The following is a 16,559-nucleotide window of genomic DNA, read 5'->3' as shown; positions in this document are numbered from 1 at the left end:
TTAATTTTGGTTGCTGTTGTTTCAAATGTATTGTAAACTGAGGTCCGTATGCTCCACTTATGACTATTAATTCTTCAATAAAAGGTGTAATAATTTTGAATTGCAGGTGAAATGCCTGAAACATCAAATGAATCGTCCTCACCTTTGATTGGAGTGATAAATGAAGGCACTGATACTGCAAGTTTTGTGGTGAGTTTTTAAGTCTCTGTTCAGTTGGCCATAGGAATTTTAATTTTATATCTTTTGGGAAATATGTTTCTCTGATAGAGCACAAATTGACAGGTTATCTCCCCAGACACCGCAGAGGAAATTGCATATCATTCCATAAAAGTTAGACATATATGCCCACGCGATGGCTGGCAAGAACAGGATCCAATGGAACTTATTGGAGCTGTTAGAGAATGTATCAACAAAACTATTCTCAAAATGGAAGCACAGAATATTGACAGCCGTAGGATAGTAACAATTGGAATTACAAATCAAAGGGAGACTGCTGTTCTGTGGCATTCAGTTACAGGGCGGCCACTTTTTAATGCAATTGGTAAGTTTTTCTCATTGAGATATGTATTTGTTCTGACCTTTTCTTCAAATAAAGTGGAGAAAAAGGAAAAAATAATAATTTTTTACACCAAGACTGGAATTTTTGAAAGGCTATGGCAACATTAGTAAATGTTCTATTTTTATGTTCTGCAATAAAAACATAGGTAGCAGCATATTTTCCTCTCATTATCTTGATGTGACCTTTGTTATATGACTGTGCCTTTACATTTCATAATTTGTTCTATTGCCTTAGAGGGAGCAAAGATTCACCACTGTATTTTATATTATATCCAGAACAGTTGCAATTATTTATATTTTTTGATTGATCATTATTATCTTTCACTACATTGCTTTTGTTTCTGATTAGGATTTTATACTATTGTCAGAATGCATAGTACAGTACTCTCTCAACTATCCAGCCTACTTCATTAATATTATAATAATACTTCTCTGTGATAAAATGAGGATGATGTACTGTACTTTTCTAAAGTTTTAGCAATTGTTACAATGCCGTGTGGCCTTTCAAAATGTTGGGTGTCTTTTGTTCTTTGGGCACATTTAGAATGATAGTTACAAGATACATACTGTGTTGTTAATATCGAATAAATTATCGAGAGCACTCTTCAATGAACAGTTCTTCACAAACAACAGTGAAGAGACAGAGGTCAGCTCTGTTGGCAGCTCTGTGTTCCTAGTTTCTTCAGCTGCATATCTGACGTGTTCCACACCCACTAGAAGCATCTCGTGGAACAAAAACTGAATAAAATCTAACCATCCAAGGTGTGTGTGTTGTTAAATTGTTGTTTTGTGCAATCTATTGTGTTTTAATTAAAGATTCCAAAGTGTGTGATAAAAACAGATTGTAGTGATTATGGATCAGAAACTATTTGCTGTAATCCAATTGCATTCTTGGGTAACAGCCAAAATTATTGCTTTGGAGCTACAGGTAGGAAAGCGACTGAAAGAAAACTAGTGTGCTTCCCAAGCTAGTATAAGTGGAATAAAAGGAAGGAAGACAATGCTGAAAAGTAAGCATAAAGAAGTTGGGGCAGCTTTATTTTTGTGGCACAAACACTTAAGAGAAAAAGGTTTGCCCGTTACTGGGGCAGTATTGCAGGAAAAAAACATTGCAGTTTCAGCAACAATTAGTAGGAGCACTTTCAGCAACAATTAGTAAGAGATGATTCACAATTTATTGCCAGTAATGTATGGTTGGATAGACAGAAAAACTATTTGGTGTTCGCCAGATTACTATTAGGCTTTATCCATTGACCAAGAAGCTTTCAAAGTTAATTGATGAGGAGGTAATTTCTGGCAAATCATTCTACAGCTGCAATGATGGCTGTTTAAATTAAAAGGAGTTCCCATATGAAAATTCTTGGTTCAGAAAAGGAAGCTGCAGGACCCACATATGAGAAAAGTAACAAATGAGTTACCATAGTGGCTATGCAACTGACAACCGGAAGATTTGGCTTGCGGTAGTAGGGAAGTAATGAAAACCTAGAGCTTTCAAAAACCTAAAAAAACATGAATCACAGCCCCTACATTACACTCATCCAAAGTAAGCATGAATAAAATCAGAAACCTCTAAAACCTGGTTCCAAAATGAATTCATACCAGCTGTAGAGATATATTTGAAAAGCAACAATTTATTGAGGAGAGCTCTACTGCTTCTTGATAACATTGCCTCACATACTGCCAGTGGTGAAGTCACTGATGAAAGCATCATCTTTACCACCAAATGCGACTTCTCTTTGTCAACTGATGGTGTAGGGCACCCTTGAAAAACTATAGTAGTAATATCACCACCTTCTCCTCAGTTCATTAAAATCAGTGATTGACGATGAAGAAGACTGTAACTGTTCTTGCAAGATGTCACAAGATGGTTGGCCAAAGCTTGGGAAGAGATTCCAAACATATCACTTCTACGTACTCAGGTGGGCATTTTAACACTGAATCCTTGTCTGAAACAGAAGTCAAAGATGGAAACAATCATATCATTTCGTTGCTCAAAAATGTACCATGCAGTGAGTATGTCAATGCAGAAGGTGTCACAGAATGGATGGCAAATGGTGAAGTTGATGAACTGACAATGATATTGTAGAAATGGTGACACTAGGGAAAGGAACACAAAGGAGGGGACAAACATAGGTGACAGGAGAGATCTCATCTGGCATTCAGAGGACTTAAAGACGATTGAAGCAGTGCTGCAGTACATTAGTGGGCAGAGGGAAACAAAGCTATCTGCTATCATCTGTTTGCATAAGTGGAGGGATATTGCAGCATGGAAGAGGACTCTAGGAAAGAAACAGTCATCTATGAAAGACTTTTTTGTTAAACTTGGCATTTTACATTTGCATAATCATACTTTCATACTTTACAATGCAGATCATTTTATGTTTCCTGTAATAATTTTTGATTGTGCGGTATGTACGTGACACACACTTGTAACTAAGATGTATTACGTAAGAAGTCAGAAAATGTTAATAAAATGGATCTTGACATAAAAAGGATGATGTTTTGAATGTTATGGCTAGGTTCAAAACAGAGAATTTATAGAACTTTGGCCTCTCTGGGTTTTTTGTTGCACGGCTTGACCTTTTGCTACATTAGGCTGGACAGTCGAGAGCATACTGTACAAGTGCCCCAGAAAATTGACATTGCAATTAAAAAAAATTATTTCATATCACTGTTACTGTTCCTTTTATTTGCACATCCAATGGCATTCAAAACATTTTCTACTTTCAGCATGGTCAGATATCCGTACAGCTTCAATAGTAGATCATGTTCTGGCAAGAGTTCCTGACAACAGCAAGGATGCTTTGATGCCGTTATGTGGACTTCCAATTAGCCCATATTTTAGTGCACTGAAAATTAGGTGGTTGATAGAGAATGTACCTGGAGTGAGAAAGGCAATTAGGGAACAAACATGCATGTTTGGCACAGTAGACTCCTGGATAATATGGGTAAGATACAGAATTGACTTTATCCTTGTTGCATAAATCCATGCTTCACAATCAAGGGCAACATGCTTCCTAATGCACACAAGAAATACATTCACAGCATTTTATTTACTCATTGTATCTAAAATTATTGATGCTATGTATTTGGTGACATGACACATCCACTGGTTTTTGGACACTACTGAAAAACTATGTACTAGGTTGTCAGTCATCCTGGAAGTTTTATAATTTTTTTATCTGCTTATAGTCACTTGATCTCAAAGTCAGCATCTGATATTTGAAAAATTCACTGTTTTCAGTATCATTCTGTTTTATAGAATGGGTACATGTAAATGCAGTAAAAAGCTCTTTTAAATGTGTGTTGCATCAGCTGACCATATTCATTTTGCTGTTACATTTTCAAAGAAATTGAACAACACAGAAGATTTACTTTCATAGATAGCTGTTTGCATTAAGGTTCTACTTCCAGGATAGGGGGCTGCACCAACCCTGGATCAAATCTTTCTGGCAGATTAACGACGAGGGTCAGAGAGCCGACCTCCCTGAATGTGGTTTTTAGGTGATTTTCCCCTATCCCACTAGGGAATACTGGGCTATTACCCAAATACTGTCAGAGTTACATGATTTGCAAACATTTAGAAAACTTTCCCTCGTTTTCATGTGAATAACACTGTATGGTGACAGTTGAGGTACACGTATTCCAAGAAAAAGAATAAGAACAGAAAAGGAGTTGCTGAACAGACGCACTTTCTTCTCATCTCCTAAGCCACACATTATAATATGCTAACTAGCAATCTGCCCAAGCTTCACAAGTAGCACAAAAATATCTACAGCCAAATGACTTACATACACAAACCTTGCTGCTTGTGAATCAGTCTAGAAGTAAAAGCTGTATCAAAATTCCTACAGAAGTTCCTGCGATTAGCCATCACATACAGACTGCAAAATGTGGCAGTGGAGTTCAAGTTGTAGCTTAAATTATAGTATGTATACATGTGTAAAAGCAACCTTCAGGGATCTCAATTTGTGTAACACTGAGCTCTGAACAAGAATGAAAGCCCTGCTTTAAATTGGAAGTAATATTCATTTCAAACTGATGGTTTTTATGGAATACTTGTTTTGAAACTCTTATCTATATCTGAGATTTTGACCAGTGGCATTGGTATTCAAAATAAATTGTGGAAAGTTGGACAATTCTTATCAGTCTAGCCAGCAGATAAATTAGAATACTTTTAAAAATTATGTCATTTCTGAAAGTATTTGACTTTTTCCATCGGACCAGTGGGCTTGTCCATAATCGTCATCTTTGAAACTGGTATACTTAAATGTATTTGTTGTTGGATATTTTAATCCACACAGGTTACAGATTCACCCACTGAATATGTGCCAACAAATCTATATTCAAATGCATAGTTCATTGTAAAACTTAAAAAAATTAAGTGGCATTCGGTACAGACAAAATTATTCTAAATGTGTTACTTTGTTTTGAAGAAAATAAATTCATTTTCCCTCACTTCTCAAAATTCTTTACCATTTTTGTTCAATGTATTGCAGAATTTGACTGGTGGCAGTGAAGGTGGTTTGCATATAACAGATGTGACAAATGCTTCTAGGACAATGCTTATGAATATAGAAACTCTTCAGTGGGATCCAATACTGTGTAGGTATGTTTCATAAGTTGCATAAGGTTAAATACAAATGGGATGCTGAAAGCTTTTAGCTTATACACAATACAACTTCTGTTTCCACTTCCTACATGGAGCAGGCATTGCTTACATTCACTAAACAGAGTGAGCTTCCCCTTGTTTATTGAACAGTAGGGCAGAACACATTTCCAAGTATGATCTGTGTAATGGAGGTCACCCCTATGCTGTGATTGTCTTTGTTTCGTGAAAGTTTGAAACTTATAGCAATATTCTGAGAATTTGATCTACACTTCTCTGAAGTCTGCACATACAGACTGTGCAGATGTAAAACTGCAATGCAATTATAGTAGGAGCTCTGCATAACGTGAGGCTTACTCATTCTAGACTTTTCCACAATCCAATGTTGAGCAAGAAAATTACTGCTGTGAGGCAATTGATGAAAGAAAATATATGAAAAATGATTTGTACCTCCAATCGATTCAAATAAGTCCTCAGTATCAAAATAATATAATCTACTGTGCACTTAGAAGTTTAGCTGTGCACTGTGTAATGAGAAACATTTTCATAGAAAAGAAGAATGCAAGCATTATCACTCTACCTCTAGACGTGGGTGTGTCAAAATCTTTGTGAACAATATTTCATATCTAGTGAAGATGTAGTGATAATTATACAGAGGCTGTGAACAGCACAAAAGAAACATAAAAAGAAAAAAAAAATTGTCTGCCTTGAGGCATGTAAGTGTGTACAGTTTCTTGTTGAAGTTGTCAAAAGGAGGAGAAAAAAATTAATAGAAATTGTATAGAGCTTAAGCAAAAACTAAAACCTTTCAGCATTCTGATAAAAATGTTCAAAAATGAAAAGAGTGGAACTCTCTTGCTCTTACGTCAGTCTGTAATCAATAAGAGCACAGAGAGATAATTAACTTTTCTTTGTGTTCTTACAGGTACCTGCAAATTCCTATGAACATATTACCTAAAATTCACAGTTCATCAGAAATATATGGGTATATAACAGAAAACCCACTACGAGGAATTCCAATATCAGGGGTATGTTCCATGAATATAAAAAATTATTACTGTATAATGAATTAAAAATTCCTTTGTGTGTGTGTGTGTGTGTGTGTGAGTGTGTGTGTGTGTGTGTGTGTGTGTGTGTGTGTGTGTGCGTGTGTGTGTGTGTTAAGTACATAGATAAAATATCAAATAATTTTTGTGTAACTAAATACGAAAGTAATGTTCAAGAGTTGTGGTAAAATGTTAAGGTATGGACTTGTAATTGGGAAGAGCGGGGCTTGAATACCCATAATTCTTTTTGTTGTTTATGGGATGTTAAACCTTAATCTTCTTTCTTCAAATTTTTTCTTTATTGACATCTTGAATGCTGGCTTTGATCCAAAATTTTTATTTCATTTTGTTTCAGCTGAGGTAATTTGGGGGGGGGGGGGGGAGATAATGTAGATAGAAGGGGGGAAAAACACAAAGGCACCTAAGAGATGTTCCTAAAGTATATAAATAGAAGTAGAGCTTTAACTCCAAATGTAAAGTAATTTTTTGTGCTTTTCTTCACAACATGTCTATATTTTAACACCACTGTTATAAAGGGTGTTCAGAAAGTATCAAACCTTTGGTTGGCAGAACTACATTAATTGTTTTGAAGAACTTTAATCCCCTTCACTGTTGTCTCCTTCGTAATGAACAAACTTCTCCCAAAACTTGGGTGGTTTTTGGAAACACTGCTAGAATGCATCTTTTGAATGCCATTCCATTCTGTATGTTATCCCCTCTTGACTCAAATACTGTTATTTTCGGGGGCATTTTCATCTTGGAAAACATCCAGAAGTTATATGAAGCAACTTCGGGGGTGTTGGGAGCCTGAATAACCACAGAAATGTTTTATTTGGCAAGGAAAATCTGAATCAGATATGCAGAATGGATGAGTGCATTGTCATGATGCAGCTGTCAAGTTTTTGCTACCCACAGATCCAGTTGTTTCCATCACACAGCTTTGTGAAGGCAGTGAAGGACATCCTTGTCATTTTCCTTTTTGATGGTTTGGTGTTGCATTGTGCACTCATAATGCACCATCCCATGAGGTTTGAAGAAAATGTTCACCACGATCTTCACATTCCTGCGAACCTGCTATGCCCCCATCCCCATCCTCGTGAGTGTTGAATGTTTCAACTTTCCACTGTTATGATTTTCATCTTGGTTTCCGGATTCTATCTGTAATCTCTTCTCTCATTGCTTCTGATCAGTGTTCAGAAAGTTAGGGTATACTGTTTGCTTTGTCCAGTGTGCCGTGTATGTTTCCAGATAGTGCTACTTCTGCTCCATTGTCAGCAATTTTGGTATGAATTTTATCAGCACACTGCTTCTGCATATATGATTGGTCGAAATTCAATGTAATGATACAGTGCTTACTTCTATCTATGGTTTTCCATGACCAAATTCTGCACATACTCAAATTACATCACATTGCCCCATTAAGGCTCTACCTGTATGTGATTCAGTGGCCACTGATATGCAACCATCTTTTGAGGTGATGGTATCACTTCTTTATCTGTGAGCTGCTCAGGCACAGCCACCAAAAGCCTGTTGAATGTTGCAAATGCTTTTGACTTTGATATCACCAGACATTTGGCACAATTTAATGGAATATCACTGCTCATTTTGTTCAGTTATTTACATCTTGCTGGTACTGTATGAGTGCTTCTTACAAATCCTCACTCACTCATAGACTGACAGATATTGTCTGGTAGTGGGAGAAAAATTGTCACTGCATGTGAATGTACCCCACCACATCTCCACCAAATGAAACCCGCTGCACTGCTTTGGTTTGCACAGGGAAGGAGGTGGTTCTGAGTCCCAGTCTCCTACTTATACCTCCCGAGGAGATCACGAATGTAAAATTAGAGAGATTAGAGCACGCACGGAGGCTTTCAGACAGTCGTTCTTCCCGCGAACCATACGCGACTGGAACAGGAAAGGGAGGTAATGACAGTGGCACGTAGAGTGCCCTCTGCCACACACCGTTGGGTGGCTTGCGGAGTATAAATGTAGATGTAGATGTAGATGTAGGCACAATAAAAAGACACAATTATAGCTTTCGGCTGTTAAGGCATTCGTCAGTTGGCAGGGGAGAGGTGGGGGGAGGGGGAAAGTAGCGGATAAAGAGAGAAATAAAAAGATTGGGTATGGTGATGGGATGACAGATATGTAGTGCTGGAATGGGAAGAGGGAAGGGCTGGATGGGTGAGGACAGTGACCAACGACGGTTGAGACCAGGAGTGTTATGGGAACATAGGGTGTATTGCAAGGAAAGTTCCCACTTGTGCAATTCAGAAAAGCTGGTGTTGATGGGAAGGATCCATATGACACAGACTGTAAAGTAGTCATTGAAATGAAAGATATGTTTGGCAGCGTGTTGAGCAACAGGATGGTCCACTTGTTTCTTGGCCACAATTTGTCAGTGGCCATTCATGCAAACAGACAGCTTGTTGGTTGTCATGCCTGCATAGAATGCAGCACAGTGGTTGCAGCTTAGCTTGTAGATTACATGACTGGTTTCCAGGTAGCCCTGCCTTTGATGGGATAGGTTGTGACCAGACTGGTGGTGGTGGTGGTGGTGGTGGTGGTGGTGGTGGTGGTGGTGGTTGTGGTGGTGGTAGGATGAACGGGACAGGTCTTGCATCTAGGCCTATTACAGGGGTATGAGCCATGAGGTAAGGGATTGGGAACAGGGGTTGTGTAAGGATGGGCAAGTATATTGTGTAGGTTCTGTGGATGGTGGAATACCACTGTGGGATAGGTGGGAAGGATAGTGAGCACAACATTTTTCATTTCAGGGCACAACGAGAGGTAATTCAAACCCTGGTGGAGAATGCAATTCAGTTGCTGAGGTATGGCTGGAATGCTCCTCTGTGACCGGACGGTGGCACTTTGTAAGGTGGTGGGAGACTGGAGAGATAAGCCATTCTTCCCTGCCCTCAATCTAACATGCAGCACTTCGCTGTCCGCCACCCCCACCATACTGTCCCTCCCTCCCCTCACTACAGCCTCCTCCTTACCCCCACCCAGTCACCACTCCCACCATGCATTGGTGCTGCTGCTGGCAGTGCGGTATCAGTTACCTGAGACTGCAGTCGTGTGTGGGAGCTGCATTTTTGTGTGTGTGTGTGGGGGGGCTATTGTTGACAAAGGCCTTAATGGTCGAAAGCTGTCTTTTTGTTGCGTCTATCTGCGATTCAGGATCTCCTCTGTATGGGAGTAGCAACTTTCCTTCTCATAATATTGTTACATTCCATGCTGGATTTTTTTATTGTTAGAAGGTGGTGGTTTGATACTTTTTGAACACATTTGTATCTTCCAATAGAAAAACTACTTTTTTGTTTAATCAGTACCTTTCTTTTTTTATTATTATTATTTATTTTTTGGCCTTCATTGAACCACTCTAGTCAAAAATACAAAGTTGTAAACAAGTTGTTACACAGGGATACAATTTGGCTCAACAATAACTTAATATGATATTTAGGTAATATAATTATTAGAGTCTATTCTTATATGAAAGGTGTTTTGCTCTTCTATCTGCCCAATATTTCTTCATTCTTTCAGATATTTTCTTTCTTCCTTCATCTGAGACCACTCTTCCTGTACTCCTTATATTGATTTTCATTTGTAGTCTGGTTTGCGGGTCTTGCAGTATTCTGGTTTTCTCTGTCTTGTTGTTTAGGTCATCTACTGTAATTTGGAATTCTTTTATATCTTCCTTAATTTCTGTGATCCATTTAATGTTGCTCTTGCTATTCCACAATTTTTGTATTATTTTTTTACTAATTCTGTTTTCAGGACTTCTCATCAGATGTCCAAAGAATGAGATGCGTTTCTTCCCGATTGTGCTCATGACTGGTTCTATTTTCTTATATACTGTTTCATTTGATGCTGTTTTCCAATGGCCATTTATTTTATACTGTTTATTTATACACATCCTAATTATTCTTCTTTCTATTTTTAGTATTCTGTCAATTTCTGCTGTATTAATTGTTTTGAAGATAGTTTCAGCTGCATACGTTATTTCTGGTTGTGTAACTGTTTTATAGTGTTTTAATTTTGCATCTATAGATAGGCTTTTTTTGTTGTATGTAGTTTTGGTAATGTAATTTGCATATAGTTCAGTTTTTTTATTCTATTCTGCCATGATGGCTTCTCAGTTAGATTGTATGTTACTATTTTGCCTAAATATTTAAATTTATCAACAATTTTGAGTTCCTGTTCTTCTATTGTAATTTTGTTTGCAAGTGGTGGATCAGTTTTCAAATGATATTCTAAGGCCTACTTTCTCTGCTATTTCTTGTAGTGATTTCACTTGTTGCCTGGCTTCTTGAACGGAGAGCAAAATCATCACCGAATCCCAAGCAGTTTAAGCTAATATCATCTTTTGCACTTCCAATTCTTATCATCCTTGGATTGTCCTTGTACCATGCTCTCATTATGTATTCCTGTGCACAGTTGAACAGTAATGGTGATAAGCAGTCACCTTGTCGTAAGCCTGTTTTTATGAGGAATGGTTCTGAAATTTCTCCTCTAAATTTCACACTTTTGATTTGGTGTTGGTTAGAGTGAGTTGTATTATTTTAGTTAGTTTTGGATGGAGTCTTAGATTTCTTAAAATTTGTAATACTGAAGGTCTGTGAAGACAGTCATATGCCTTCTTAAAATCTACAAATGTTATTGCCTGAGGTTTGTTCCGTTTCTTGTCATATGCCATAACCAATTTTAAACTAATTATCTGCTCTGCACAGCTTCTCCATGGTCTGAAACCTCCCTGATATTCCCCTAACTCCTATTCTAATTGCTCCTTGATTCTTTCATATAGGCTCTTGGATAGAATTTTGTATGTGCAATCTAGGAGAGAGATTCCTCTGTAGTTGTCTGGGTTGCTCTTATCTCCCTTTTTGTGTAGTGGGTGGATGATAGCTGTGGTCCAATGTTCAGGGAATCGTTCTGTTACCCAAATTTTTGTTAGAGCCATGTGTAAGGAGGTCTTGACTGTGTCACTTGCATATTTCCACATTTCAACAAAAACCTGATGATCTTCACATGCCTTATAATTTTTTTGTTCTTTAGGAATTATTTCTACTTCTTGGAAAGTTGGAGGGTCTGGTTTGTTAGGTTTGGTTTTTATTGGGGTATTTATGTTGATTTGTAAGGGTTCTTTGGGTTCCTTGCATTTCAGAAGTTTGTTAAATGCTTTTGCCATGATTTCTGCATTTTCCTTGTTACTGTGTGCCATTCTTCCATCTTCATCTTTCAGTATTAGTGTAGGGGCCTCATATTGTTGTAGTTGTTTCCCAAAGATTTTATAGTAGTTCCTGGAGTTGGTTTTATGATAATTACCTTCTATAGAGTTTATAATGTCTTTATGGAATCCTCTTTCGATTCTTCTAATATTTTGTGTGATTTTTTTCTTTCATTGTTTAGGTTGATGGCATTTTCTACTGTTTTATGTGTTTGAAACTTTAACCATGCTTGGTGTCTATCTTCATGGAATTTCACATTCTGATGTCCACCATGCATGTTTCCTTCGTGGGTTCAGGGGAGCTAGATTCTCTGCTTCTTTTTTAAGATTAGGCACTAGTTGTTCTAGATCATCTGTTAATTTGATGGTTTGTGTTATTTGTTGGTATTTATTATTTTTAATTAGCTGATGTGGGTCAAACCTCCTTTTTATTTTATTAGTTTTTCTGGTCCTCTTCTTTAATGGAGTGAATTTGATTTTAATTTTAACTATATAATGGTCTGAGCATGTGTCTACTTCTCTCAGTATTTTAACATTGTGGATCTCCTTATGAAAATTTTTGTCCATACAGACATGGTCTAGCTGCCACTCCCCCTTCCACCAGTCCGGATGTTTCCATGTTTTAAGTTTACTTGGCTTCCTCTTAAAGTATGTTGATTTAGAAATAAGGTTGTGTTCTGTGCAGAGTTCTACAAGTCTTTGACCATTTTTGTTCGTAAATTTATGTGGATTCCATTTTCCAATTATATCTTTATATTTCCTTCCTTTTCCCAACTGAGCATTGAAATCTCCCAATAAGATTTTTACGTTTTTTTTATTTACACTGTTCACAGTTTGTTCTAGAAGGTCCCAACCTTTCTTTTTATTATATATGCTTAAATTTATTAGATTTTAGGGAACCAGCAGTCTGCATTGGTTGGAGAAATGTGTTTGAAAGAGGGAGAGGCAAAAAATACCTATCGGTCTGGCTGTTTCCTCATGTACAACACCGGAACAACAGTAAGCCAAAGTACTTTTATAAAATAATTACAAATACTTTGTTTTGAGATGTGCTGTGATATATAATTCTTTCAAAGATAATAGTAATTTATTTAATTAAAGTAAATGTTGCTAAACATAACAAATTTCATGTTACTGTCCACTAGTCAAGCTAATGTGTGCATTTCAGCAGCATAATGATTTACATCTATGTATTATTCCCATACATTGATACTTCACAGTTGTATAGTAATATTCATCTTCTACTGATGATGTTGCTTAGACTGAAGATGTCTGACCTTTTGATCTGCAGGAGACACATTAGTGTAAATTGGTCCACCCCTAAGAAATGTATTGATGAGACAGCAGATGCAATGCATGGGGTTGCAGGAGTGTGAAACAGAAGGTGCACTTGTAGGAATGATGACAGGCACTGTACCATGTGAGCTCATGCAGGGCATGATAATGTGAAGGAGTGGATTAGATAATGGGGACAGAAGAGAGAAAGAGGAGACTGCAGGAAAATGGGTATGAGTCTAGGATAAGTTAAGGGTGACATGCAATGTGGGGCAGGGGGGCTAGCAAAGTAAGAGGCTAGGAGGTGTAAGACTTATATTAGCCTAGACACCAGTGAAGAATGAAAGAATCAGTCTGATTTTTAAAATTTGTTTCAATACTGCTGAATGGATGGGCCCTTTTTTGTACCTTATGCATGTGCCAGTTGGTGCTTTCCACGTTTGTTTAGCTTACACATATTAATAGGGACCAGAAAATGGAGCATCTATCTTTTCTAAAATTCACATCAATTTTTGTTGAAATTTGGGTCTATTTTCTTTGAAAATGATTAGATGCACAAATTTAAATGATCATCATGCTACACGAGTGAACAAACAAATTATTAGTTCTTAGAAATTGACTGTTAGAACAAGTGCTGATTGGGAACTTTGTGAGTGGAATGTTTGCTTTTTCAAAAATTTCAACACTTTTTTATCCAGAATGGCCTGTTTTCTTCATTTGGCTGTATTTAATCTTTAAAAAATGATTGTTCTGTTGAAAAGTAGCAGCATTTTCCTGCCAGTTAAGTGAATGCACCTCCGATGTAAGGTGTTTCTGGACATTATTTGTCTTTTCTTGCCCAATTTGAAGATTAAAAAATCTGCAGACTACTAATTTTGACCTTTTGTGGACATTCTTATACCTTCAACCCATGTTTGACAATGCTACAGATAGAACTGACAGATCACTTAGCATAGTAGTAGAACCGAGCATACAGAAACTCGATTTTAATGTTAGAGGACGAATTTCAACTCCATTAAAAAGTTACAGATTTTGTTTCCCAATCACTATTGCACAGAGGGTGGGCACTGTAGGCTATTGTCACAGATGGCAGAGACCATAAACAGATGAGAATTTTGACCGCCACAAGGGAAGGATCGGTGCAGGGAAACAAACCTCACCTGCATTTTGCCCAGCAGGGCAGCGGCCTACAGCAGAACTGACACATTTTCACAGGAATCACCGATCTCTTCTGGTGTTGTTAGGGTCGTAATCAAAATCCATGATGGACCAGGATTAGTCGCTTCACTTATTTCAAAATAAGTAAAAAACAAACAACACACAACACAAAACACAAAGCATTCGGGGATGGCTACTGCGCAGTTGTTTGTTGAAGTCAGCAAAGCATTGTTAATGTCATAGTTCAAGCCCAACCTCTTAAAAATCTTAACCATTAACTTCTGTACAACCTTGTTGGTCAGGTAAACTCGCCCATGCCAATATTGCATTGTACCTGACCGACCATACCACTGTCAATGGGTCTCTGGATACATTGCAACAATCCTCACTTCCTGGTTGTACCTTCCCTATCCCAGCCAGACTTCTATTAGCCCTCAACCATTCATAATCAATAATGGAGATATTACTTTCAGGGTCAATAAGTGCACACACAGGTGCCCTTCCCAAGTTCATGCACACAAGTGACAACGTCCCGGTGTTTAAAGCACAAACGGTTTGCATCCACATGGCAGCTTCCTATTTCCAGAAGCCCCTGCGGGTTCCCAGCGACAGCTATTTGTGTTGCCTGCTGCATGCAAAATTTTACAATCCCCTATCAGTTGTTCCGTACCACTGCATCTGAAACAAAACTCATCTCTATGGACTTTTTACACCACAGGAACTTGACCCCTGCCTTCCTGTACCACTGCGAACCCTTCAGCTTTTTCCCATTTAGCACCAGTATGCTTAATATTCTCTATGCTAATCACTAAACCATCAAAGTCCCCAAATGACTGTGGCTTATCAGCAAACATGATGTGCGACATGTCCCCCAGTCTCATATCACACTCTTTACCGTCTCTGTCTCAGACGCTTCCAGGCACAGAGCCACCCTAGCCCCCTGATTATTTGTTGTTCCTTTCTATTTATTTTCTGTTTTTTTTCTGCTGTCCCTCAGAAACCTTGGCATGGTTCTTAGAGCATGATGTTCAGTGTCAAAACATGTCAGGCTAAACTTGATTAAATTCTGGGCTTATTTATGGTCTTTTTAAAGATCTTTTTAATTCTGCCTGAGTGATCTGTGAAATATGTTTTCATCATTCTCGGAAAGTAATTCTTTGCTATAATCCTTATGTATTTTCATTATTAATTAATATAATTACTTGCTTTTGTTTATTATAAATAGTGTTACTTGCTTTTGTTTCTAATTGTGTAAATTGTAATTGGCAGCGAGTGCAGTCCAGCCATGGATTAGTGACAACAGTTGCCTATCAAATGGGAAAATCGGCTCAACCAGTTTATGCTTTGGAAGGTTCTGTGGCAGTAGCTGGAGCAGCTGTTAAGTGGCTGAAAAACAATATGAATCTAATAAGTACGTTTGCTGAGTCAGAGAAATTAGCCGATGAAGTAAAGACTACTGGTGATGTTTATTTTGTTCCTGCTTTTTCTGGGCTTTATGCACCTTATTGGAGAAAAGATGCTCGTGGGTAAGACATTATTTCAAAAATTTTAAACTGTAGAAGCACTAATATTTTATTTGTGATGGACATATTTTGATAAAAATTAACTCTTAATGCTGGAAATGTAATGTCATTTATTGTGTGTTGAGAGAGAAAGCACATAGAGAGAGATTCTTATGCACATTATTGTATATCTTCGTCCATTGAGCACAATATTTCATCCACAACCATATTGCCCTCACCTTATCAGGCTGGTTGAAGCCATACACATGAGTACATTGCTTTTACATTTTTCCTCCCTTCCACAAAGCCTGAGTGTGTGTCAAATGCACAACATATCCACTAACTCACTGACTTTATCAAATGTCAGTTCATTGTTGTTGTAAGGTGTTTGCTTTCATTTACCAGTTAATATGATAATTAAAAAGCAGTCTTGATCACAAATTTTTCATCGGAGTGATCGGTTTCAGTCTTTAAGGATCATCTTCAGATTCTGAAATAACACACGTACAGATAGAGGGATCTTTACAGTAACATATATACACTGAAATAAAATTGCAAGCTACATGTACACAGATGGCAGATGTACTTCCATGGAGCAGGCTGTGCCGACCCATGTTGCTGAACTGACTGCTAAATGTCCTGTGTATGACATCAGTGTTAACCAATCAGAAGTACACTGTGTACTATGCATAAAATGTATTAAAACAGTCTATATTACTAAGATCTGAAGAAGAGTTATAGTTAAAATACATCAAATACCAGAATGGTTAAGCCGTGTCTCCGCAATATCCTTTCTTTCAGGAGTGCTAGTTCTGCAAGGTTCGCAGGAGAGCTTCTGTTAAGTTTGGAAGGTAGGAGACGAGGTACTGGCAGAAGTAAAGCTGTGAGGATGGGGCGTGAGTCTTGCTTGGGTAGCTCAGTTGGGTAGAGCACTTGCCCGCGAAAGGCAAAGGTCCTGAGTACGAGTCTCGATCCAGCACAGTTTTAATCTGCCAGGAAGTTGCTATGAAAGAGCTGTCCATCAGAAAATATAAACTGTAGTAAATAATTAGCTTAAAATAATGTAGTCTAGGCTGTGTGTTATCCATTCTATAACATATGTGCTGTTAGCAAAGATATATGAAATAGCTGTCAAAGGTTGCTATAGTGATAGAGAGAAGCTACTAGCAAAGATGATCTAT

The 16,559-nt window shown here is 37.7% G+C and overlaps 1 protein-coding gene across 3 annotated transcripts in view; it reads left to right on the top strand.

The window, feature by feature from the left end:
* The window catches only part of LOC126161940 (glycerol kinase-like), a 274,510-nt gene that overhangs the window by 219,451 nt on the left and 38,500 nt on the right, over positions 1-16,559 (top strand). For all 3 annotated transcript variants that reach the window (XM_049918115.1, XM_049918116.1, XM_049918117.1), the window contains 7 exons: positions 107-189; positions 283-541; positions 3,289-3,506; positions 5,058-5,167; positions 6,093-6,195; positions 12,332-12,442; positions 15,146-15,402. In XM_049918115.1, the coding sequence (XP_049774072.1) occupies positions 112-189; positions 283-541; positions 3,289-3,506; positions 5,058-5,167; positions 6,093-6,195; positions 12,332-12,442; positions 15,146-15,402 (1,136 nt within the window). In that variant the 5' untranslated portion in view covers positions 107-111. The remainder of the gene's footprint in view (positions 1-106; positions 190-282; positions 542-3,288; positions 3,507-5,057; positions 5,168-6,092; positions 6,196-12,331; positions 12,443-15,145; positions 15,403-16,559) is intronic.

Source organism: Schistocerca cancellata, chromosome 2 (genome assembly GCF_023864275.1).
Source record: "Schistocerca cancellata isolate TAMUIC-IGC-003103 chromosome 2, iqSchCanc2.1, whole genome shotgun sequence".
Lineage (NCBI taxonomy): Eukaryota > Metazoa > Arthropoda > Insecta > Orthoptera > Acrididae > Schistocerca > Schistocerca cancellata.
The sequence above is the reverse complement of the archived record's forward strand: the minus strand, read 5'-3'. Positions and strand labels throughout refer to the sequence as shown.